This window comes from Macrobrachium nipponense, chromosome 11 (genome assembly GCF_015104395.2).
Source record: "Macrobrachium nipponense isolate FS-2020 chromosome 11, ASM1510439v2, whole genome shotgun sequence".
Taxonomy (NCBI): Eukaryota; Metazoa; Arthropoda; class Malacostraca; order Decapoda; family Palaemonidae; genus Macrobrachium; species Macrobrachium nipponense.
Genome location: NC_061087.1, coordinates 309,752 through 334,954, shown reverse-complemented (window position 1 = coordinate 334,954; position 25,203 = coordinate 309,752). Strand labels below are relative to the sequence as shown.

The 25,203-nt window shown below is 37.1% G+C and overlaps 1 protein-coding gene and 2 long non-coding RNA genes across 3 annotated transcripts in view; 2 read left to right on the top strand and 1 right to left on the bottom strand.

The window, feature by feature from the left end:
- Positions 1-25,203, top strand: part of LOC135214734 (uncharacterized) — a 77,724-nt gene that overhangs the window by 1,774 nt on the left and 50,747 nt on the right. The gene's annotated exons all lie outside the window — the stretch shown is intronic.
- On the top strand, positions 5,359-12,280 carry LOC135214611 (uncharacterized). The gene is made up of 3 exons (XR_010314448.1): positions 5,359-5,516; positions 8,100-8,216; positions 11,536-12,280. It is a non-coding gene; the product is annotated as an uncharacterized LOC135214611 (long non-coding RNA).
- Positions 24,636-25,203, bottom strand: part of LOC135214502 (cytochrome P450 2U1-like) — a 21,082-nt gene continuing 20,514 nt past the window's right edge. The window contains exon 10 of the mRNA XM_064248905.1: positions 24,636-25,180. Within this exon, the coding sequence (XP_064104975.1) occupies positions 24,987-25,180 (194 nt within the window). The 3' untranslated portion in view covers positions 24,636-24,986. The remainder of the gene's footprint in view (positions 25,181-25,203) is intronic.

Below are 25,203 nucleotides of genomic sequence, written 5' to 3'. Positions count from 1 at the left end.
GATATGACGTAAGAGGACAATGTTGCGTTTTATTAGTACACCCTGGTAATTGTTTGCGCAGAAAACCCCCTAGAAAAACTTAAATGCCAGAAAACCCCAGAAACCAGTTTACAGACGATGAAATAGTGTCATAATAAAAAATTACGAACTATTGATCAGAGTAATCAAAATATCAGGCGAAAGTTTAATTATGCCGTGAAAATACAATTAGCTGAAATTGATTTCCAGTTCGCGCAATTTACTTAACATCGAAGCATGTGAATCAAATGCCACCGGCCCACTGAACAAGCTTGTTCTAGACTGACTGTTCGAAAAAGTAAAGGATTGAAAAGGAGAAATTAAAGAAGAGCGACACTTTTGCACCAGTAAATCTTTTAGAGCAAGAACCTTCACGTTAAAACTGAATATTCGTATATAATATTAAACTACCGGAGGAAAAGGGGCCCTGCAAATTTGTTCTCGTTAGAAAAAAACATCTAATCCATTTTTTATTTTACCAAGAATACAGAGAAGAGAAATAAATTAAATAAATTAACTACAACATGCAGGCGATAAAATTGGTGGAAGATTTTATTCAGTTAAAGTAATAAAGAATGAAAATATTCAAAATTAGGAAAACCGCACGGGCTCCTAAGGCATAAAAGAATATGAAGAAAATATTAAGAAAGAGATAATAAATGACAGAAACAGACATCGGAAAAATATGGAATATACAGATATAATGAGGGGTATAAGACCACCTCAAAAAAAAGAGAACTGGTCGGGATATATGATGAAAATAAACAAGAGATTATTAAGGAAGAAAATTTAGCAAAAGTTCTTGCCTCAGACTGAACAGCATACGTTCCATAAGTCATTAAAAGAACACAAGGATGCATATTCGACCTAACAATGACAGGAATTGAACTAACAGAAAATATAAGCATAACCCGTCGAAGCAGATGTGAAAAACCTGTCGTGCACCATTTTCTCTCGACTTAATTCCGCCGCGTCCCGAATACGAAATCGTAAAGAAGAAAGCTTCATCGCAACATTAACGAATGATGGATTTTTCGGGGTTACTGTTGTTGCAGAAAATGGACAATAGAATTAAAATAAACATTTTGAAGTAACATAAAGTAAAGTTAAACTAAATAATGAGTCGAGTAAATAAAGGAAATAAAGCTTTGCACCTCATAAACAGTGTCGGCAACTGTGTTTGTGGAGTGGGCGCTTAGGAACCAGGAACCAGCCAGGAGTGGAAACAGCGTCAGTCACTGGAGCGACGATTTCCCTACCGAGAGTTAGTGAGACAACGAGTTTGAGAAGGTTGCAAGGCTCAAAAAGATCATCTTCGTGATTATCTTAATTCCCCTGCAGTCTCTTAAATTGAAATCACTTGGTAAATGTCAAAAGAAATTTTGAAATTATAAAATATTTATATTATTACCAAACACATTCTCTTGTGAGTTTTATTCATGCAGTACGTGTCATATATTTATATGTTATATGTCATTCTCAAAGTACCTAAAGAAAAATGCAAATCTAAAATGCTATTTCTACTTAGAATAGAAAATGCATTTTCATTTATTATACTTCAGAACATTCTAATAAAAAAATTATTGCAATTAGGTGACTGGCATATATTTTTTTAGTAAATATCCGGCGAAAGTCCTGATTAAAAACCAGCGATATATATTTCATTTCAGGTTGCAGTTTGGTGTCTTAGTATATTAGAAGTTCATAAGAGTATATAAAAATACTGAAAATCTTGAATACAAAATATGTTAATCAAATCATAAAAATGAAGGCAGTTTTATTGATTTAATTCTGCCTTTAACTTTCTCTCTTCCTTAACCTTGGGTGTGGAAATCGAAGTCAAATGCCAAAGCTAGGGCATATTGTCAAAACAACCTTTAGTCACGTACGTTGTCTCTCGAAATATCAATCGTTCACTTTTCCCCTTGAGTGGAATTTGGAGGCATGTTAATAATAAGTATGTAGCGCAGAAAATAAGGATCACGTTGTCTAAATATGTAGGTACACGAAGTGTTCAATAAAAATTATGCATTAGATACATGACTATGCATCCACTGCTATTGTGGATGCATAGAAACTAATATGCATATGGCATACTTCTTTCCCAGTGACTTGGTCGGCTAAGTAAGAGTCCTCAGAGAGTTTTTGTTTTTCTAGGTGTCTGCATGGGTCGTTATAACCTTCAAGACTCCAAATAATAAGCAGAACTATATCATGAGAGAGAGAGAGAGAGAGAGAGAGAGACGAGAGAGATGAGAAGAGAGAGAGAGAGAGAGAGAGAGAGAGAAGAGAGTTGAGAGAGAGAGAGAGAATAAGTGGCTTTGTTGAAATATAGGGATTTACTTAATATGAAATGCTTATAATATTTAGTAACTAGTCTTCATTTGGATTTTCACCTACTCTTTACAAGTTTTAGGTTTCTGTTCCTTTTGATCGTTCCTTAATGAACATTTCAATTTTCATTTCTCAATTATAATAACCTTTTTAAGATATTAGAGAGGGGTTGTATAAAAAGGGAATTTTTACCCAAGTTATTTTGTTCAACATTATAAAAAATAAGTTATTATTGCGATTAGGAAACGGTTTAGTACATACACAATATAAACACCGAACCATATTTGTTATATTGAAAATATACATATTTACTTTAAATTTTAGCAGGAGATTATACAGTATAAATACAGTATAAAGGTACAAAAGGAATTCAAGACAATGAAAACTATAGTTTGATAGAAAACAAATAAGAATTTCAATGTATAGTTTCAGAATTAAAGGTGTTTCAAGAATTTTAAGAAGTCTCCTTTTTGTTATTGTGTCAACAATAACAAAAGGAATATACAACAGATTAGCTAAATAAACTATCTATTGCTAGGAGCCATTGTGGTTGTGACATTTGAAGAACTGCCGGTATTCATCGAAGAAACCGAACTTGTATTGGCAAACATGCTATCAAGGAAACCTTCACTGACGACTTGGCTCAAATGAGGTCCTGTGAGAGGTGACGGAGGTGTCATTCCTTGCATGGGTGTTGACGACCCAGGAAAAGAGCCTCCCCAAGGTGAGAGACGTTCCCCTGCAACATAGCTATCTGCTGGGGCGACAGGCGGTAAAGTTGTTCGGGCCGGCCCTATCGGCATCCATCATAGATTCCTCGTCGTCGCCACGGATACCCAACGCGGAGTGCGTCTCCACGACTCGTTTCTCCTTTTAGGATCAGTTGGGGCCAAAGGCGGTTGAGACGAAGAATCTTCACTGAAATAGAACCGACAAAGGTCATTTGAACGGTGGCTTGGGTCGGCTGCTGAAGATGTACTCGGCTCCGAAACTGCCTTCTTTCTCACCACCTTCACAACGTTTTGGGGCATGATGGTCGAATAAAGGCCACAGCAAAAACACACAGCAAGGGAAGGACCGAAGGTCGCCAAAGTTCAAGCTAGAGTGTTGACCTGGCGTTGTTTAAGATTAAGCCAGCCTTGTGCTGGTACTGGCTCTTGCTCCTGGAGCAGCCCGTAAATGACCTCATTGACCTGACATCTGGGATGCTGCCTTTTATAGCTGGAAACACGTCTCAATGTAGTAAATTAGTGCGCACCCCCTCCGCGCAATTTGAGGGAGTTATTTGTTTGTATGGTGTTTACAGTGCATGGAACCAGTGGTCATTCGGCAACGGGACCAACGGCTTTACGTGGCTTCCGAATTCTAAAAATAAAAGAGTATCTAAAAGAGTTAAATCTGAATTTCGGCGAAATTGGATCCATTTAGGGTAAACGGTTAAGGGAAAGGGTAAACGACTAAAGAGAAAAAAAACATTCATGGCTCTGTGACATAAATGACAATTTACATTAAAATATTTATAGGAAATTTAAGGAAAACAGAAGAAACTTTTTTTATAATAGCATTAAAAACTATACTGATCGGTAAGGCTAGATTTAGGCACACCAGAAGTAAAAGACAGGACCAGTTTAAAGGGGAAAGATACAACAAATTTCATGCAGGGAAGATATAAATGCAAATTAGAACATTTCCAACTTTACTATCAAATTAGTATTAGGTATTGCAGAAGCAATAGTTATACTCGAATAAGCACATGCAAAGGAGAAATAGGATGAAAAAGTAGCCGCTTCAGGGATAAGTTTAAACTACTACTACTACTACTACTACTACTACTACTACTACTACTACTACTACTACTACTACTACTACTACTACTACTACTACTACTACTACTACTACTACTATCTAAACAAACTACCAGCGCCAAACACGGTGAAATACCCTTGAAGAAATAACAAAAAGCAATAAAAACCCTTATGGAAATGTTGGCAGAAACATATACAGCTATAGTATCGACGATGTGGAAAATATGGAGCACACAGAAGGAATAAAATTAGTTAAGCAGATTAAATATCTAGGAGTGACAATCAACCACATGAAAGACTGCTTCAGAGAACAGATAAAGAGGACCAAAATTAAAGCAAAGCAGATGCCAAATATGGCTAGTGCAGTCATCAGTAAAAGCTGTAGCAGGGTAAAAATATAGGAAAATTATATTGGAAAGGATTAGCGATGCCATCCTTCATGTATGCCATGGAAGTCATGAAATTTGATAAGAAAGCCATAAATGAATTACAAAAAGTAGATAACTAAATATAGAACAATTTTGAAAGCACCAATTTACACAGCAAGTTGTGCGTTAATCTGAAATAGGGGCCTCTTCCTGTCACTCAAGAGATATGAAGAATAAACTATTCTATCTGAAACATACACTTGAGAGTTGTGGTAATAGGCTCATATATGAGATAACCATGGATCAGTATGAAAACAAGATAACCCCCTGGATAATGCAAGTAAAAGAATATATGAAAGAACTAAACATAAACTTAAGTAAAATTGAATCGGTTAAAGGTAAACAGTTAAACGAATTAATATACAACTGGGACGGAAAAACATGGCAGAAAGAAATTAATGAAAAGACATTAAGAATCTACAGAAAATCTAAAGTAAACATAGAAGAAATCTGATATGACAGCACTGAAAAACAATGCTGATCAGTAGGGCCAGACTATAGGTACACTAAGATTAAATGATGGAAATAGGATAAAAGGAGAAGATACGAACTTTTTGTGCTGTGAGGAAATTAAATTAAAATCTAGAACATCTCTTACTTTACTGCCCAGCATGCAATGAATTAGAAATAGATATAGTTTTGTGCAGCAGCCATATCAGGAAAATAAAGAGGAATTGATAGCTAATATACTCTTATTTGAAGATCAACTGAGGGAGAAGTGGAAATTTGGAAAGAATTTCTAAAAGAATTGAGATACTACAGGGAAGAAACTCTAACACAAACAAAGGAGGAATAAAACAAGCAAGGGAGCCGTCTCAAAAATATATCCAGTCCGCCTACTACTACTACTACTAAACAAAGCTCCAATTAGATTCTAAAACTTTGTTAATGAAAACGTAGAAGGTTAAGTTGTATCACCTTTATCTAGCAGGTACGTAGAGTAATCGTGTAAGATATACCAGATAGGTATCGACCGTCTAGGTCTATTACTACTACCTACAGAGTATAAAATACCTAAGTAGGATCTAGGTAGCAGCTACCTACCTACCTAGCCTAGTAGGTATACCTAGCCCCTACCACTAGCTAGCTGTTACCTAGGTAGCTGGACTACCTACTACCTAGGTAGTACTTATTGTCGTAGCTAGTATAGCCTATAAATATTACCCAGAATAACCTAACTGCAAATGTAGAATTAGCTACTTCTGTGGTAGTCTAGGCCTACTCAATAATTACCAATGTCTTTAGCTAGGTAGTAGCTAGGTATACTAGGTAGTACCTACCTACCTATGTCAAAGGCTGCTTAGTAGATAGGGCTACTGACGATATTGGCAGACAATCACACATTGCACAACCTGTGTGACGGACATAAGGCTACCTAGGTAGCTAGCAGCTAGGCTACTAGGTAAGTCGCAAGCCAGCAACCTGGTCGTGACAGATTCCCACCAAGATCGTTCAGATCACATAGGTAACTCCGCCCACTTTTTCATTCAGAAAAGCCCATACACAGTGTTTTTGCGAACGATACAGACAGTCATTCATACAATAGGCTACGTAGTTCAGTGTATGGGGCCCTTTAATGCGTTCGAGGTGATGATCAATGGTGATTATTGGGCCTGTCAACCCCATAGGTGTGTTACTTGGGTAAACCCATAAAGCAGTAGTTTTAAAGGGTATACGTATTTAGTGTGGTACCTATGCCATTATATATTTAGACACCATGGTAAGAAACCAGGGTGAAACTGTACAATAGTTGTATGGCCTGATTCCCGCTACTACTAGGTTGTAGTTGTTGACCGGGTCAGGTTTCTCATACATATCTAAAGGTAGAACTAGCCTTTCCTATAGGTAGTGCTCTGTCTTGACCTAATGTGATTTTACCTACCTAACCTAACTTAGGGCAGTGTGCCCTGACCTGGCTGTGGGAATCAGGCTGTGCAATTAGGGTAAATGACCAAGCGCCAACATAGCAGCCACCGATCCTGGAATGCGGCCACCTTACTGAAAAAATACTTGAATTCGCTGCCATGAGCATCAGTCAAGAGTTGTGGCCTATCCAGGCAGCATGCTGAGACCTTTGTGCTCCTCTCAAGTATAAGTGTTATTTCCTAAATTATGAAATAATGGCATAATTCAAGCGCTCTTTCGGGATGTGGTCGCGTTCTGAGAGAGGTGGCCGCTAGTCGCCGCTTGGTCATTTACCCTATTGTAAAATTTTACTGAAACGAAGACCTTTGTTTGGATGAAAAGAGAAACTTGAAAGGGTAAACCAATAGGCTTATGATTACTTTAATGTCATGTAGTTTACGTACATGAAATATCTATTTTTCGAAGTGGGTGGTATATAGTATAAGCTTCATGTGTCCTGAAAAATTCCTTTATTGAACCATATTCTTGCTTCTATAAATTCAATATTATATTCTTACTTGTCTTTAAGTGCAGTGATAACAATTCAAAAGGCAAACTTGTACTGTTAAAAACTAGCTTATTTCACTTTTAATCCTTTAATGTGGTACAAAAGTGAAATACATACATTTTTTACGTTCTAAGTGATTTTATCAAATTTAACATTCATTTCCCCGGCAGATGTTTGGTAAACTTATTAGTTATGTATTCCCCTTTTGGACATAGCCTATGCCTAACAATACTGAGAGACCATATTGGGAAGCTAAGGTAAATATGATTGGGGATAATGAAAACAAATAAAAACAGGGGACATCATAACCTAAGCTAACCTAGGATGCAACCTTATATGACCCAGATACCAAGATTTCCTAATACAGTACAGTATAGTCCCCAATATTGTTAAGACAGAATAGGGGTCCTTTGTAATTGGTTACACAAACATTTGTCAACTCATAATATATCTCAAGCCTGTATTGTAATTGGTCTCTCTGTCTAAGAAATTAAAGAAAGACTTGCAACTACTTTTTGTTGGATAAATCATATTGTTAAATGGAGGCTGTTGATCCTATCTTGTTGAACAGTGGCTAATTATGTTTTGCAGCTGAATTAATATTTGTTTATCTTAGAATACATAATAAATTTAATAGTTTTTATTCTTCATCTCCTTGTGGTGGTTTCGTTATGTATAAAAGGGTTATATTTGTTTACAAAGGTCTTTATTTTTAATTATAGTACGTATACAAATGATCATTTTGCAAATGTTGACCTCCCAGTCATCCCCTTTAATTGAGACACAGATACTTCTTCTGTCTTATGAAATTATAAAGTGCTGTACTGACCTTGTAAGTCTTGTAGTAAAAGCTCACACTTACTTGGTGTATAGTAAAATTTGGTATTTTTCTGAAGCTCCTGGGGTATTTTACTGCAGCTTTAAAAGTAGTGTCCCATCACTTTCTTGATACATACAGTATTAGCATTCTTGACTATACATTAGGCAATATACCATTATATTATACTAGGAAAGACTTCTTGCAAGTACTATACATATGAAGATGTCTGCCTAGCAGGACTGTTACCTTCATTGATATAACTTTTGCACTGTTTTTTCCAGCATGAGTGAAGTTCATCATTACACTCTTTTAAGTAAAAATAATATGACAGCAGACCAGTGGCAGCTGTATGATATGGTAAAAATAGCAGGGATCCGCTTGCATCCTGACCTCTTCAAGTAGGTGAAAACTTTTATTTAAAGATTTTTTATGTAGAGTAAGTTTTAGTTTATCAAAGGTGTTATGTTATTGTAATATTATTTCTTAGAGGTGTCTGTGGTCATTGTAGGTAATCTGTTGTTTGTAATCAGTATTAGGTGTGTAATACATTCCTTATGAAAATGGTATGTTTAAAACAAAAAGTAAAGAAAATGAGAGGAATAAAAATAAAAAAGAAACTAGTAGGTGTGAAAGGAATAGCATTTTGTCAGATAAGTAAAAATTATGTATTATTGTGTTTCAAAGGGTTTCTAATGCAACAATAGCTGGCCAGCATTCTTCCAGTGCTCTTTAAGGTTGCTGTAAAGTTGATTTTAAATCCTTTGTATAGGTGTACGTATCTAATTTAAAATCTTTCCTCTGGACAGCTTGATTGCATCCAGAAATTAGATAGTTACCTGTAGTTGGGGAAAGGGACAGTAGCACTATAAAAAAAAGAAAAAAAAGAAAAAAAAAACAGAATGGCAAATGAGAACACTTGAAGAAACATACAAAAACTGAAAACTGGAACCCCAAACCTACCAGAACAGTAATTAAAAAGGAACGAGATGTGATAAGCAAAAGTAAATAAAGCTCTCTCTCCATCTCTCACTTGCACATATTATTTATTACTGATACTGTAATTTTTAGTTTACTAAGAGACTTGACAGAGGCATTGTTGTATATATGGTGTGATATACGCATAGAAATATGCTGAGTCATTCTTTTGAAAACACATTGTAGGTTACTTAACTTGCACAGTTGGATGGATTGTTTGTATCAAAGTGTAGCAAAATAAAATAAAAAATATATTTTACATCTCATAATGCTGTAAACATTTAAGAAAAAAATAAAGATATTAACTTCAATGTCAAAACATTCATCATTGGCATCTTGCACTGGTATCTATGGTGATTAGAACATTTCTAAATTTGAAGGTTCATTGTATTACTGTATAGGTCCACTGTATACAGTATGTACTGTGTTAGGTCCTTTTCATATAAATTGTAAAATATCAAGAAATAAAAATGAGGAAATTTAGGATTATTTTTATTAATCTTAAAATCACAAAAATATGGTGCTGACATTATCATAATCTTTATTCTTTCAACTTGTGTCTTTCATCATATTTTGTGTTAAGAAAAGGTTACAGGTATTTTAGTTACTTGCAACTAAAATACAGTACGTAGTTACCAATGATAACAGACAAAGTGTTTTCCTACCGAGACAAAATGTTCAATAGTTGACTGTACTGCATTTCCTTTTTTATTTATATAATATAGTACTGTTTAAAAGGAAATAGAACTTCCCATATTAGTAAATAAGATAGTATATTTAAATATATGGCTTCTGTAACTGTACTAGTCTAACTTGTGCATAAACTACCTCTACAATAATTTTTTTTTATATCTCAGGATAGTGTTAATAACTGATAGTTTTCAAATTTTATAAGATTGAAAGACTACTGATAACTAGAATGTGATTTCTTATATCTGAGGTAATCTTTGAACCCTTTTGAATGAGAGGTGTTTGGAATTCAATTTACTGGCATCACAAATTTCTATTAAACCTTAGGTTAAACTTGACAACTTGACTCTAACCTTGACCATGGAAGGCACAGGATGATTTTCTGTGACCCTCTTTTTGAAGAAAACATCAACCTTCTCTGCCAGAAAATACACTAGTTACTGTAGTAAGTGCCCCCTATTTTGCTTATCTTGTACCCTGTGAGATTTTTTCTCAAAATCTACAAACATGAACTTAGGACAACAAACAGCCAAAGCATATTTTTACATCATTATTTTAATATTTAGGCTTTACTGTGGTTTCGTTTTCAAAATCAGGTGAAATAAGTAAAAAGTCATGGATATCATAAAAAATATGGAACATTGATGCTGGAATATTAATGCAACAAGAATAAAATAAAATTCTTGTTGTTTTGATATTGCACATGTCCTTTTACTTTTTCAGCTGATTTTGAAAATGATACCACAGTGATGCCTAGACATTAAAATAAAGATTTAAAAATATTCTTCAGTTGTTCGTTGTCCTTAATTTCATCAGTTTGTAGATTTTGAGAAAGAATCTCATAGGGTACTAAGATATGCAGAATAAGGAGTACTTATGGGAATTAGTTTATTTTCTGGCATAATATAAGGTTGACTTTTCTTCAACAAATCTGGTGAAACAAGTAAAAAGACATGGATATAATAAGAAATATGTGCATTATTAAAGCAACAATAATCATATTAAATTCTTGTGGTTTTAATGTTTCAGCTGATTTTGAAAATGGCTGTACCAGAGTAGTGCCTAAATAGAATAAAGATTTTATAAACATGTATGCTGTGGTTGTTCCTATTCCTAAAAGTCTCAGTCTACTGAGAATTTAAAAGGCTGCTGCAACTACAACTAGATCTGCAAATATTTGATACAGCAGTTTGTTCTATTTTTGCATTGCACTTCTGCAGTTGCTGATTTTCTTGGAAAGATATCTTGCAAATAATGAATGTTTTAAGTTTTGAAATTTCTGTAGATTTTTTGTACATGAAATAATTTCACTGTAGTAGTTCCTTTCTGTTGTACACTGATGTCAATAATTTCTCAGTACTGAAGATAAAATAATTCATGATATACAGATTTTGGCAGATTGCACTGTATGGGAATTTAATGTTTTGAACTAAAATATTTTAACATCTCATTGTATGCACCATAGGTCATCCATCACATAGTACATTTTTTAAATGAAAAGTGGTCCTAAGGAAAACCTAACTCATGGCAAATTTGGTATGTCAAATTTTTCGTGGACAATGTTAATTTTTTGGAATGTCCATTACAGCAAAAACATTGCTGTCCTGATTTTGTATAGTATAAAGAGAGGATAGGCTGTTAACTAATATTAGCCAGTAAGAAAGGTTGTTAGTTGATCAGGCATCTCTTTCATTTGTATTTGTAATAAAACAATGAGCTTCAAATAATGAAATTCAAAGTTAATGTTTTTATTAGCTCACTGTATGTATTATATGGAATGACTTACTTTTAAAGTTAGTTGCACGAAAATATAACCTAACATATAAAGTAGATAAGTATCAAAATATAATTAATTTTATTATGAAAATTCACATTATTTGGACTGAAACTTGCCTACTGTTAAAGTCATCTTATATCTTTGCACAGATAACTTTAACAGTTGGTAAGTATCCAGATAGTAATTTATTTTATTATGAAAATTCACATTTTGTGTGCTGCTAATATGTTAAATATTATTGTATGTATTTATAATTTCATGCCTTACGCTCTTAGGATAATCATGGATCTTCTAGCTGCAAACATCCCACCACATGCTGTACTGGCATTATTGAAGGAACTCAAGGGGAAGGTGCCCTACCAAAGTGATTGCCTGAATGATAATCACGCAAGTGATAGTAGTAGATGAAATAAAATTATTGTCAGTCGGTGATAGGCTGTCTAATGTCAAATTGTTGTTTTGCTGCTATTTCTTAGCTGCACAAGAAGTTAATGGAAATTCTTTTTGTTATGAATTATTTGATCATAAAAAATAATTTGGCATCTTAGGGTTTGAGACTTTATCGAAGATGTATTTTAAGAAGCAGGTGGCTTTTCTACAGCTTATGAAAATCCACACTGAAGTAAACATGCCCTTAATATTTATTAGTTGGATCAAGATACCTCACAGGTACAGGAATCTACGTACAATACTGAAGTTTTAGTTTCAGACCTAGAGGAAACTCATTTTAAAGAATCTCATTGTGCTTGGAAAGAATTTTTGTGTACAGTACCTTTAAAACTTTTGTATTTTTGAAACACTGTTTAAAATCTTCAGCAGCAGTACCTAATGCCAATTGTCATATGTAGTTATTTACTGGTACAGTATTCTAAGCACTTGTCCTTGAAACAATGTGTAGTTTTATGAAGTGGTGTTTTGTAAATTAGTTGAAAAAACTTGTATGAATAACTTGTTTCTTTACCTTTAGTGATTCAAAGTGATTATACAGTTGTAAATTAGTTGAAAAATCTCTCATATGTATTACTTGTTTCTTTACCTTTAGTGATTCAAAGGGATTTTGTAGATGTAAAGATAGTATAGTATGTAATATGTTGAAGTATTATTCGTTTTTTAATTTGTAAAGATTTGAAAAATTATGCATACCAATTGTGTATTGATGTTGGACAACATTTGGATGACATCTGTAGGGTGAGGGATGGTTCAAGTTTGTCTCCCACAAAACAACGTGCTTCAAAGTGAATTATTCAATAAAAACAAAAAATATATAAACAGTGTACATATTTTTTTTAACCTCTTTTTTTTTTTTTTTTTTTTTTCCTTTTTTTTTTTTTACAGTTTTTTGGAAATACTAGTATTGTAAATAGCAGTTATGTAGAATTTAAAAAGGACATTAATCCTTGCAAAGTAGTGTTTTATCCCCACAAAAAAACAAAAAAGAATTTTATAGATTTAGATAACATTTACAATAGTTTCTGTTTCTCAGAATTTCTGTATGTAATTTAGCCTGTAAAATTTTATTTTGTTCACGAATCTTACCTGCCAGATATATATATAGCTGTATTCTCCGAAGTCCGACAGAATTTCAAAACTCCCGGCACACGCAGTGGTCGGCCAGGTGGTAGTACCCATTCCCGCCGCTGGGAGGCGGGCGTAAGGAACCATTCCCATTTTCTTCCAGATATTTTCTGTCGCCGGTGCAGACAACAAGTGTTTTCTGCACCTCCGTCATTAAACTTGAGTTATCCCGATTGATTTTGGTTATTTTGATTAGGATCGGTGGTTAGGCATACGCTAATTGTGGATTGTTTTTATTTTGGCTTGATTTTTCCTTAAACTTACGATGTCTGGATCTAGTTCGACTAGGCCAGAGTATGTTGTGTGGAAGAATGCAAGGTTAGGCTACCGAAAACTTCGGTAGACCCTCATACAGTGTGCGCGAATTGTAGGAAACATGTTTGTATGTTTGATGAGCGCTGCAACGAGTGTGAAAATATGTCTGATTCTGCGTGAAGCTTATGAATCATAGGTACGTAAACTAGAACGTGATAGTGTAAGGAGGTCTTCCTCCAGGCGTGTAACACAAGTTACCCGTCCAGTAGAATTTATCCCTCCAAAGACCTGTGATGCCTTCGGGCCCTACAATAGTGTCTTTGGAGGGTAATACCCTATCTGTGATTCTTAAATCTCTGCGTAGCCTGGAATCATGTTTGCATTGGAAAGTTATAGTAGTGTAGTGAAGAATAGTGATAATGCCATGAGTGTTCATTCTATCGCGTAAGCGTATAATTTCTCATTGACAAAACACTACCGCGTGATGGCTCTCGCCTACCTCGGTGAGCAGAATGTAGTAGGGAGGTAGCTGTCCAAGTCTAAAATACTCTACGTTTGTTCATAAAACTTACCAGTCAGATATATGTATATATATATCTGCCGGGTTAAAGTGAACAAGCGATGTTGTATCATAGTAATATTATTTTTTGTCCTTACGTCATATTACTATCAAACTGGTTGTATGGTTCAAGTTATATACTCATACCATAGTTACTCCTACGGAGGACAACCGAGAGTACGATTATTCTTATTACATTTAATCGGTTCTCCCTGCCAACTATTCAGGGGTTGCCGGTTTCCCTATTTTTTAAACATTTAAGGTATTGTTATGACAATACAAGTTAGCCTTTTATATTAGCAAATTCAGTTTTCGCTTAAATATACTAGTTGATGGATTTTGGTTTCTGCTCTATAATGATAGTAAACCTATTCATTCGTAGAATGGTGTAGGTGGCAACTCAGGCAGAGCAGTGCGAGAACGACGAACGTTCTCAGAGTCTGCTGTCACTAATGCGTAATGCCAGTTCTCAGTTCCATCTGATTGTCTGCTATGCGCAGTAGGTTAACGTCTCTCTCTCTCCTGCGGGATTGACGGACTAACCGTATTTCTACCCTACAATCACGGCCTTAGCCTCGGGTTGAAGGGAATTCTAGCATACATGGCTGAACATCTTCACTTTGCGAGATTTTTTTCATAAAAAAAAAAAAAAATTTATATTTGTGTATGTAGTATGTGTATTATATATAAGTGTATGGATGATATATATATATATATATATATATATATATATAGTATGGTTATATATGTATAAATGTATGTAGTATATATATATATGTATTAGAACCTTTTTCGGTTCTGTTTACCGCATGGTAACAGAATTCTGTCCGAGTCTACGGCGGCATAACACACATGATTTCCCTCGAAACAAGAATGATGTGCAAGAGATGCAGTCAATTAGTTCGCCGAGACGTCCCTTGCTCGATTATGAAGGGGACTCCTTCCGCTGCCAAATACGACAGCGCCGAGCGCGACGCTCGGCAGGACGCTTGGATGGACGCACAACGTAATGCTTCTTCAGACATTCGCCGAGAATCAGAGAATAGTAATGGATCTCAGGAAGGAGACTTTAGGAAGAAACAAATGAACAATCTTCTACAGTGTCTTCAAATTACTCTGTTTAAGTGAAACGCAGCCTTATTAGGGAAGGAACATGCTCGGTGAGGGAATGAATGAATTGCAGGGGACCATTTCCTCGCTGGAGAAGTTTGTTTTCCCTGAATAGACTGAAATTCACACCTCTCCAGTTTTTCCTGCAGAAAAACTGGAATAGCATAGATGATCTAGAAATGATTCTGAACATCTCTCATAGTCAAGATTCGTCTATAGGTGATGTCATGGCTCATAATCTCATAGAATTTGAATCTTGAAAGATTACTTTAGTCTTCAGAGACGTCCTCCCCGCTCAGGAGTTGGAACTCTCGGAGGGTCTCGCTCCCTCTAGGAGAACGAAGACGATATATGGGCGCACAGGCGCCGTCGTCTTTGGTTCCTCGGAGGGGGACGCTTCTCGTCCGTTAGCTCCTTCTGCTTTGCAGTCGTCTCCTGGCAATTGGAAGACTTTCTGCAGTAAAAGAGAGCTGAGAGTTATGATGTAGGTCTCAGGGAGGGGGACGCTTCACGTCCTCTCTCTTTTCTACTGTGTGCGATCTTCACGGAGAGGACGTCTTCCGATGAGTATGCTTTTGAGCGCGCGGTCGCTCCTAAGATATATCCTTGGCGGTCCATGTGAGAAGGAGGAGGCTTAACCCCTCGCCCATCGTCTTCTCAAAGGATCAGCCTTTGCCTGAGAAGGAATGTTCTCCATCGAAAAGGATGATTGTGTCTTTGCAACAACAATTGTTTTGTTGATTGCAGTGAGAAAGGCAAGCCACATCGTGAGAGGAAGGATGATAGGCTGCCAATCAAGAGTACAGGCAGTCCCTTCTCCTTCTTTCTCCTCGTTCCGCTCTTTCGCCAGTTGCCTTGTTGCTCTCTATTTTTCATGCAGCTCTCCAGAGGTTGTCTAGAGAGCACGGTTACCATCTTCCCGAACGTGGTGTCAGTTGAGAAGAAGAAGAGGTCTTGGTTCGATGGCTTTGAGCCTCTTTTGAAGAATAGTTTCAGCCTGCGGCCCCTCAGTCTCCTCCTTCGCAATTGTTATCTTCGAAGGACGACTGGCTCATTCATGCCTCCACTCAAACGCGGTGTCTGAAGGATTTTCAAACAACTTAATCGTTGGTGAAGTCCCTGGTGGAACTACTGGTGAATTTCGAAAAGTCACATCTGATCCCAACCCAATCCATCGTGTATCTGGGGATTCAGATGGATTCAGTGGCTTTTCGAGCTTTTCCGTCCCAGGGACGTCAGCAGCAAGGCTTAGGACAAAGTGTTAGCCTTCCTAAGGAAAGATTCGTGCTCGGTGAGGGAATGGATGAGTCTAACTGGGGACCATTTCCTCGCTGGAGAAGTTTGTTTTCCTTGGGGAGACTGCACCTCAGACCTTTGTTACATTTTTTTTCTCAAGTACAATTGGAAAAAAAAAAAAACCAAGAATCTACACATGATCTTGGAAAATTTCAGGGAGAGGTAAAAACATCACTTGAAATGTTGGCTAGATCCAGTGTAGCTGTCGGAGGGCGTGTCTCTCAAGCTTCAGAGCCCCGACCTAGTGTTGTTCTCCGACGCGTCCACCACGGGATGGGAAGCATCATTAGGGGGAAAGAAGTGGCAGGCACCTGGAGAGGGGAACAGGTGTCCTGGCACATAAACCTAAAGGAAATGGCAGCCATCTTTTTAGCTCTCCAGTTTTTCCAAGAAAAAGTCTCTCGTCGAATAGTCCAAGTCAACTCAGACAACACCACAGCTCTGGCGTACTTGAAGAAGTAGGTAGGAACACAGTCTCATCTGTCCCTTTTTGCTCTGGCAAAGGAGATCTTGCTGTGGGCAAGGGCACTGGACGTCATGATCCTTACGAAGTTTGTAGCATGAGTAGAGAATGTCTGGGCAGATCTCCTCAGCAGACGAGGTCAACTTCTGCCAACCGAAGTAGACTCTGCTTTGGAGGTATGCCAAGAGCTGTGGGGGTTATGGGGACGTCCGCTCGTGGATATCTTTGCGACGTCCAGAACGAAGAGGCTTCCACTGTACTGCTCCCCAGTACTCGACCCAGCTGCAGTGACGATAGACACACTTCTCTGGGACTGGACGGGGATGGACCTGTACGCCTTTCCCCGTTCAAGATCTTAGGGGAAGTCATGAGAAAGTTTGCGGGTGTCGGAAGGGACGAGAATGACTTTGTTCGCCCCGTTCTGGCCTGCGAGAGAGTGGTTCACAGAGGTCATGGCCTTTGCAGGTAGACTTCCTCCCGAGGACGCTTCCAGTAAGGACAGATCTACTCAGACAGCCCCACTTCGAGAGGTACCACAGAAGCCTCTTCGCTCTGAGTCTGACTGCATTCAGACTATCCTAAAGTTGGCCAGAGCGAGAGGCTTCTATACGTCAATGGCGAAAGCTATCGCCAGTGCAAGAAGAGCGTTTTCCAACGCAGTGTACAATCGAAGTGGATAGTCTTCAGGAGTTGGTGCAAGAAGAACGGCATTTTCCTCCACCACGACCTGTGAGCCAGATTGCTGACTTCCTTTTCTGAGAAGGGATCTAAAACTTGCAGTCTCTACAATCAAGGGTTATAAGAGTGTGCTTTTAGTTGTCTTTAGGCACAGAGGCCTGGACTTGGCGGACAACAGAGACCTTCACGAATCTCTTGAGATCTTTCGAAACGATGAAGGTTCAACAACCCAAGTTGCCGTCTTGGAACTTGGATGTAGTTCTGAAGTTCCTCATGTCCAGTCCGTTTGAACCTATGCATGAAGTGCGAGCTTTTATGAATTCTTCTTGGTTCCATAACAATATGTCATAAGGACATTATGAGCTGTCACTTACGGGAGATGCAATTCTGTGTTGACCTCCCCCGTTACACGAAGGATGTCAATTCAACCTACAAGAGATCCTTTTCTCTTGTTGTTTCGTGTCTGCGGATACGTTGCTGGATAGGGAGCCGACACTGATCCTTAACTAGTGAGTTAATTTTTATTTTAAGTTTAACTCTTTTTAAAATTAAGCGCTAACCCTCGTGTTAGGATCAGGTGATCGGGATCGGTGTTGTGCTTCCTTAATTATTGCTAATAGGCATAGGTATATGGTCATATGAGTGGATTAGCACCCATTGACAAAACCATGCCAGTTAGGCTTTGCCGAGTAAGTGGATAAGACCCCATCGGCAAACCCACAAGAACATCTTACCCATAGGTCACATCCTCGCTGAGGCTCTTGAGACGAAGCAGACTCCTAAGCAATAGCTAGGAAGTCAACCCTCCGTCTGAAAAGATAGGAACCAAGGTTTATAAGAGGTCCTTCTGATAACTTGTGGTGTTTGGTCAGGAAAGCCAAGGTACCAGTGTCAAAGAATGCTTTGGCTTTTTTCTTGAGGGGCACCATCAAGGAAGTGCATTCATCCTGTCAAGACAGTGATATGAAAGTGTTGAAGGTGAATGCGCATGGACTGAGGGCTATTTCTCGTCGGTATGCCTTCCAAAAGAACATGGCACTCAATGACATCTTGAATGCCACATTTTGGCGTAGTAATTCAGTGTTTGCCTCTCACTACCTTCGGGAGGTGAGGATTACATACGAGAACTGCTACTCTTTGGGCCCATATGTCGCAGCAGACAATATATTGGGGACAGAGAGTAGCACTCTTCCTATCTTTTAGAAAATAATATGTTAGTTTGGACTTTTTAATTTTATTTCGTTTTTATTTTTATTTTTTATTATGTTTATGTAGGTGTTTAGTTTTTTGTGGTCTGGGTAGGCCGCCTTAGGCGGCCTTCCCTCCATTAGCCTTGGTTTTACGAAGTTTAACCAGATAGGCTAGGTCAGGTAGTAATGTTTTTGCTTCGCCCTCATAGTAGGGTAAAATGTTTTTGTCACAGTGTGGTCACGCCCCCATTGACAAATCATCTGGAGCGCACCAGCTACATAGGTCACGTCCTTGCTGGCACCTCCAGTGAAAGCATTAACAGCATTCGGTCTAAACAACACCTATATGATCTGTCACATTGTGGTCACGCTCCCCGTGACAGTTCATTAGAGCGCACCAGCTACACAGGTCACGTCCTTGCTGGCACCTCTAGGAATGCAGTACCGAAATTGGAGGTCTATAATATAGGATCTAGTTGCATTGTGGTCACGCCCCCGTTGACAGATCCTCTAGAACTCAACAGCTTCACAGGTCACTACCTACCTAGCTGGAGTCTCTAGTAAAGCAGATGCAGACTTGGGTGACGGTACTCACGAAGTCAGCTATGCTAACAGTTAAGGAACCAAAATATCAATCATATATATGAAATTGTTTCCCAAAATCGAATCTGTCTCCCCCTTCCTCCAAAGGTGGGCATTCAGCTATATATATATCTGGCAGGTAAGATTCGTGAACAAAATGATATTGTTATGATACAATAAAGTTTGTTCATATTTACCTGGCAGATATATAATCAAAGTGCCCACCCACCTCCTCCCTCAGGAGACAGTGGCACTAGAAAAAATCTGACAGAAAATGGGAATGGTTCCTTACGCCCGCCTCCCAGCGGCGGGAATGGGTACTACCACCTGGCCGACCACTGCGTGTGCCGGGAGTTTTGAAATTCTGTCGGACTTCGGAGAATACAGCTATATATATATCTGCCAGGTAAGTATGAACAAACTTTATTGTATCATAACAATATCATTTTCAAAATGACCCCAAAATCTAAATTGCATCACTGCATCACAAGCAGTAAATTTGTAGTGAGTGATGAAAGAAAATTGCCTGCTGTATAAGCTCTTAAGTGATCACCTAAAAATGAGCATACACTAATAAGTCGTCAGGATCTGTGTCAAATTGCCTCAATTTTTAGGCAGTCTGATCAGAGCTACAAGAGGTCAGTGGTGTCAGGAGTATTTGCATGAAAAATTGTGTTTTTGGAAGACTAGATTTTACACACAAATTTCTTTATATTGTCTAGCTTGAATAGCAATTTAGACAGGAAGGAAACGAACTGCTAAGATTTTAAGACCCTGGAATGGCGGGTTGAGACATGCAGGATCCAAGTGAGAGCTCAGAAGGTTAAGCTATGCAATCAGACCCAGAATTGTAGAGAAAACTGGGAGTCAGGCTGCAAAGTTGAAACTCTTAATACAGTAGTGAAATAAGAGAAGTGCAATATGGCCCTAATGTAATTCTGGTACTTAAGGCATGATGGTTTTATAATCCCAGTAAAATGCCACAATGAGAATGAGGACTCGGATCAGGATGAAGATTTTGTAGAGATGTAGAGCATTTAATAAATCTTGGCTGATACTATGTGTCATGCTGCTGCTACCTGGCCTAAAGTGTATGAATTCAAGTATACCTGTGTCTCATCTCTAAGGCAAAAACTTGTGTATGTACTACATAGTTTGATGCATTTAAGTACATCATGGTGCACTGTGGGCATTACTAAAAGGTATTCACAGTGACCCCTTGGACCCTAACTACATCTGCATTTAGCCTTTTATTTTACCTTCATTTCCACTAACTTTCTTCAGCATACCTGTGCAACACCTCCAAGCCAATTTCACCATAAGATCTTTGAACTTCCTCTCCTTAATTTTGGATCTCTTTATGTTGCTGTCCAGCCACCCCAACTCCCTCTTTTTACTATCTTAAGTACTGAGTGGCTGAAAGTACCCCAGTGCTTGGTTTGACAGCCTAAATTCTATACTAAATCAGTTAGTCAACTCGATGTAACCAAGGTAACATCAAAATTTGTCCATAAAACTCTAGTAAAAGGAAATCCAAACTAACTGGCAAGTTTTTAACCTGAGATGCTTCACCTTTTGTAAACTGTCATGTATTCTTAAGATAGCCTGTCTGACTAATAACAGATTGTGTACGTCATTAATTGCTTCCCAGCACATGGATACATCCTGTGGAAAGGAACAACCTGTAATTCTTGTGCTTTAAAGATATAAATAGATTGCTCTGATTTCACAAAGGAGAGCCTCATCACTTCTGGCTTGGGTAGAAAGCAACTCACTGATTAATGGTGTGATGGATCAGTCCTGTCTACAAAAGACCGACCAGTGGATTCCAAATTTTTGGTATGAAGTACCAAGGAATTGGATGGAGTTTGTTGACCCCATCCAAAGAGGCAAACATCAGAAGAAAAACTTTTTAAGGTGATGTTCAAAGGAGAATTTAAGCTAAAGGTTCATAAGTTTTCACAAAATGCTTGTTTTAAGGAAAGCTCCCATTCAGGTGAATTAATTGTCTCTGGGCCCCTTTTCTCATTCCAAACTATGTCTTGGCATAGCTTTTTCAATTTCACAGAAGAATCCACATCGAGTCGATTGAGCTAAAAAACAGTTGTCAGACCTATATATCTCTATAGTAATGACAAACAGCATCTTTTCATGTCAAAAAACCCAGAGAAATTTGGCTAAAACCAAAGTAGAAGTATTACTTGCACCAGTACCCCTGACACTGCACTAGCTACTGAACAAATTCCACTTAGAATGGTAGAGGTTAAGGTTTATAACCGTGCATAACAAGGGATAACTTTGGCTACCTCTTTTGGAAACTGTGTCCCCTGAAATTGAGGAAATTGTGTTGAATATAGAAACGTCTTTTTCCTTTCTTGGAAGATCTCTATATATCTACCACTCAAGGTAGACATTTCACAAAACTTCCTGCTAAATCTGTAGCAATAATGGAAAGGTAATTGCAACTTTGAACTTTGTCTAAGGCTGTTCTTATTAGGCTGAATGGTGGAAAGGCATAGACTCCCTGAACATTCTATTATATATGTATGAATAATTTTCCTTCCAGCTTCTGGGTCACAGAGGGTAGAGCAATGCCACGGCCTTGTTGAGATGATAGGTATTGCTTAGGGGAGGGCAAACCTTTCAGTGCATGGGCCACATTAAAAAATTCACAATTTTATGGGGTCGCATCGTATATAAAGCAAAAAGTTTGTTTAAAGTAGAAAAAATAAAAGGCTTTTAAAGGAAAATGAAATTAATTTTAATTTTTATTATTCTAAAGTACCTACTGTATAAGATTCACATGAAATGCATGTATTTAAAAACAGTTTTTGCTTATTAGTATTTTAAAGCAGAAACTCTCGAAGTCACAATAACTTTCATATTCAAGTTTACTAACATTTGGTGGGCCGCATAAATTCCTTTAGTTTTGGTAGGCCATAAAGATACAGAAATTTGGGGTTATTGCACCTGGGTTTTTCCAAAAGATTAAGTGATATAGAAATTTGGGGTTAATACCATAGATATCAGTTTTTCAAAAAGATTATATTTTTCTTTCTTTTTCTAGTGAAGAATAAAATCCTTGAAAGAAGTGTATTCTAGTATTTCTACACTAATACGCTACTGTTTCACATCCTGTTTATGTCTGTGATTAAATTTTGCAAATTCTCCTCAACAAGTACGACGCAAATCTATTCCCCTTGGTAGACAGGTACGTACTAAGTTGTTTTAGATAAAAAAAAAACATTTAATCTGTTATGTAAAAGAAACCAGAAAAACTGGTGTGTCGTGCATTTTCATTTTATGAGTATAAAGCTCTGTGCTTATCTCTACAAGTGCGGTGGACCCCAACTGTGTTTGCGGAGTGAAAATTGAGGTACCAGGCTAGAGCAGCTGGTGTTTCTTACACCTGTTCTTAGCTGAGCTTTTCTACAACTTGGTGTTTGCCTTATCACACTTTGTCAGTAACTTACGATTGATGAATGAAATAATTTCTAAGTTGAAAAAATATGCAGTATTTAGATTATTTTTCTTCTTATATGGAGGATATTTTTTCTAAATTCCTTTTACCACACTTGGCTATTGCGATATACCTCCCTATTGGCATGTATAATGCAGTAATCAAATGAATTTTAAATAGATCTATATCGCTGCAATTCATTTGCATATTATTTCTGAAGTAATGTTATTTTAAATTCATAATTTTTCAAGATATTTTCGATATAACAGTGCTAACTGAATTTGCCACCAAGTGGTTTCAACTGGAATTCAGAATAATGACTCGCGGTGTGATATTACAAAATTGAAAACTTTTGAAACTCGAAACTTTTTACATATGGTAAAGACAATGACATTTTCTGAAGTGGTTTGTGCTGTAATTAGGAATATGTAATAACTCAGTGTGATATTACAAAACTGAAAAACTTAGATTTTAGTAACAAGACTTAAATTTTCGCCAAGAAAATTTTTGGCAGATAGAGAGTATTCTGTCAAAATGTTCCATGACTTGCTCCTGTTCAAGCGAATGTTAGAGCTGAATACAAGAACTCGAGGAACTCATCAAATCAGTTTTGGATGTCTCGATGATTTTTTGTTTGGCTTTCACTGTAGTTTGTGTTACTCAAGTTATTATATGTACAGTAGACCGGATACCTGCCCTTTTCTGTTGTTGAGATTACATGTGATTATTTCCTTGCTTTGAATGCTGTTTATTGTATCTATTGTTTTAGTGAATTTTTTTCTGTTGTGCACTCATTCACTAATCCTTTAGGCGCAAAATCATGTTTTAGCACCGTTCCCATCTAGAATCAGTAGTAGCCAAAGTCTTGCACAATACATTGATCTGTTTTGTCCTATCTTTGCCAAACTGGTTAGAGAAATTATTGAAGGTAGGTTGTTAAAAAAGGAAGCACTACGTAGTAACATTTTAACTTATTGATCTCCACGTAGTGGACTTTTTATACTTATCAGCTGTGCTATTATGATTAAACTTTGCTGTTACCAATTTAGATGTGTTATATTTTGCAATAACTCTGTTAATTGATGTTAAGTGTAAAGTACAAATTAGTATAGGATACGAACTATGTGAAATTTCTTTTGGCCGTATAAAAATAAGATATCTAAAACATCTTCAGCTGCACTCGAAAATGTCGAGTTTTTGTTACTTAATGGAAATTGTTACTTATCAGAAAGCTAGACCCCGAGGTTTATGTTAACTTGAGGTGCGTCTGCTTGAAAAATTCTGTGAGTATTGGTATAACTTTCACAATTTCTAAATCAAAAGTTTTCATTTAGAAAATTCTGGAAAACAAAATTTATGGGGAGGCACGAAACTGATGAATTAGAAAATGCATAGTAATGCTTCATGTTCATTAAAATTGGCAAATATTGCCATTGTCTTGAAGGTCGTTGTTCATTAATTGAGTTTGAAAGTTTCTTTCAATTGCATAGTATTTGACCTCATCAAACTTTTTTTTTTTAACAGATTTGCCAAATTTTAAAAGAATGTTCAGACTTATTAAATATTCTTTTCAACCAGTGTAGGCGCGAATGTCACTGAATGGCGCAAAAAAACGTCACATTCGGGTTTTTCTGCTAAGGTAGGATGTTGAAATGTATATGTTGCATTGTGTGCCACTTTGGAGCCTGAAGCTTCAAAATGGCACACCATGGATAACTGATATGTTTTTGTGAAACAATTTATACATAATTTTTTACCATTATTTTGTCATTTTTATGACCTCTAGGGTTGAAAATTTGTCATTGTTGTATTTGAGTGAAAGCCATTGAGGATCTATTGGTACCTCAAATTTCATGATGGGGAGAAAGTGGGCTTATAAAAGAATAATAAAAAAATTTACGTTCAAATACAATAAGTTCAGAAATCACAAAAGAGATTATCCCTTTCTTAATTGTATACTGTAAATGGATTTCATTGATATTTAATTTTTAGTTTGTGAAGGAATTCACTCATTTATAATATTTTTGTAGCTTTGATAAAGCAATGAAATATCAAAATGCTGTTTTTAACATGGGAAACTTTGCTAAAAAGTTCCTTCAATCTCTCTTTTCCCCTTTCTGCCTAGTGGGTACAGCATGCTTTACGCAGCGTTCTGTAGACGACACCAAAGGCTCTTTACAGCGTTGCATCAGCCCGGATGTATTTCTTCCTGTCTATTAATTTCTTCTAGTCCCTTTGGTCTCTTCTCACTTAGCTGTCTAACTTCTTTAACTGTATCTCGTTCCACATTCAATTGTTATATAATAACAGTTACATCGGCAATCCATATGAAAGTCTAGAAATGCTACTGAAAGTTTTTTTTAGACTTACAATAATAAGGATAATAATAATCTGTCCTTATTCTGTGTCCTCTAGATATGCAATTGTATATTACATACCTAGAATTAATAGTACTATTTACTACCCGCCATAATACAGATTGATATATGAATTTATTACATCACACTTACATCCATGCACATTAGTTGTTTAATAATATCACTGCAACACAGGGACGCTCATCCAGCTTTAGCAAATCTTTCTGTCACCATAAGTTTGAAGGCCTTGGGGTTTAGAGTAACTCCACAGTGGTAATCTGTGCTCGGGATCTTGTCGCCCGGAGGGATACCGAACTTGAACTTCTGTAGCATTCCCGTCAGAAACTGGAAGGTTTCGATCCTAGCCAAGGACTCTCCAAGGCAGTTCCTACGACCTAGAGTGTAATCAAGATAACGT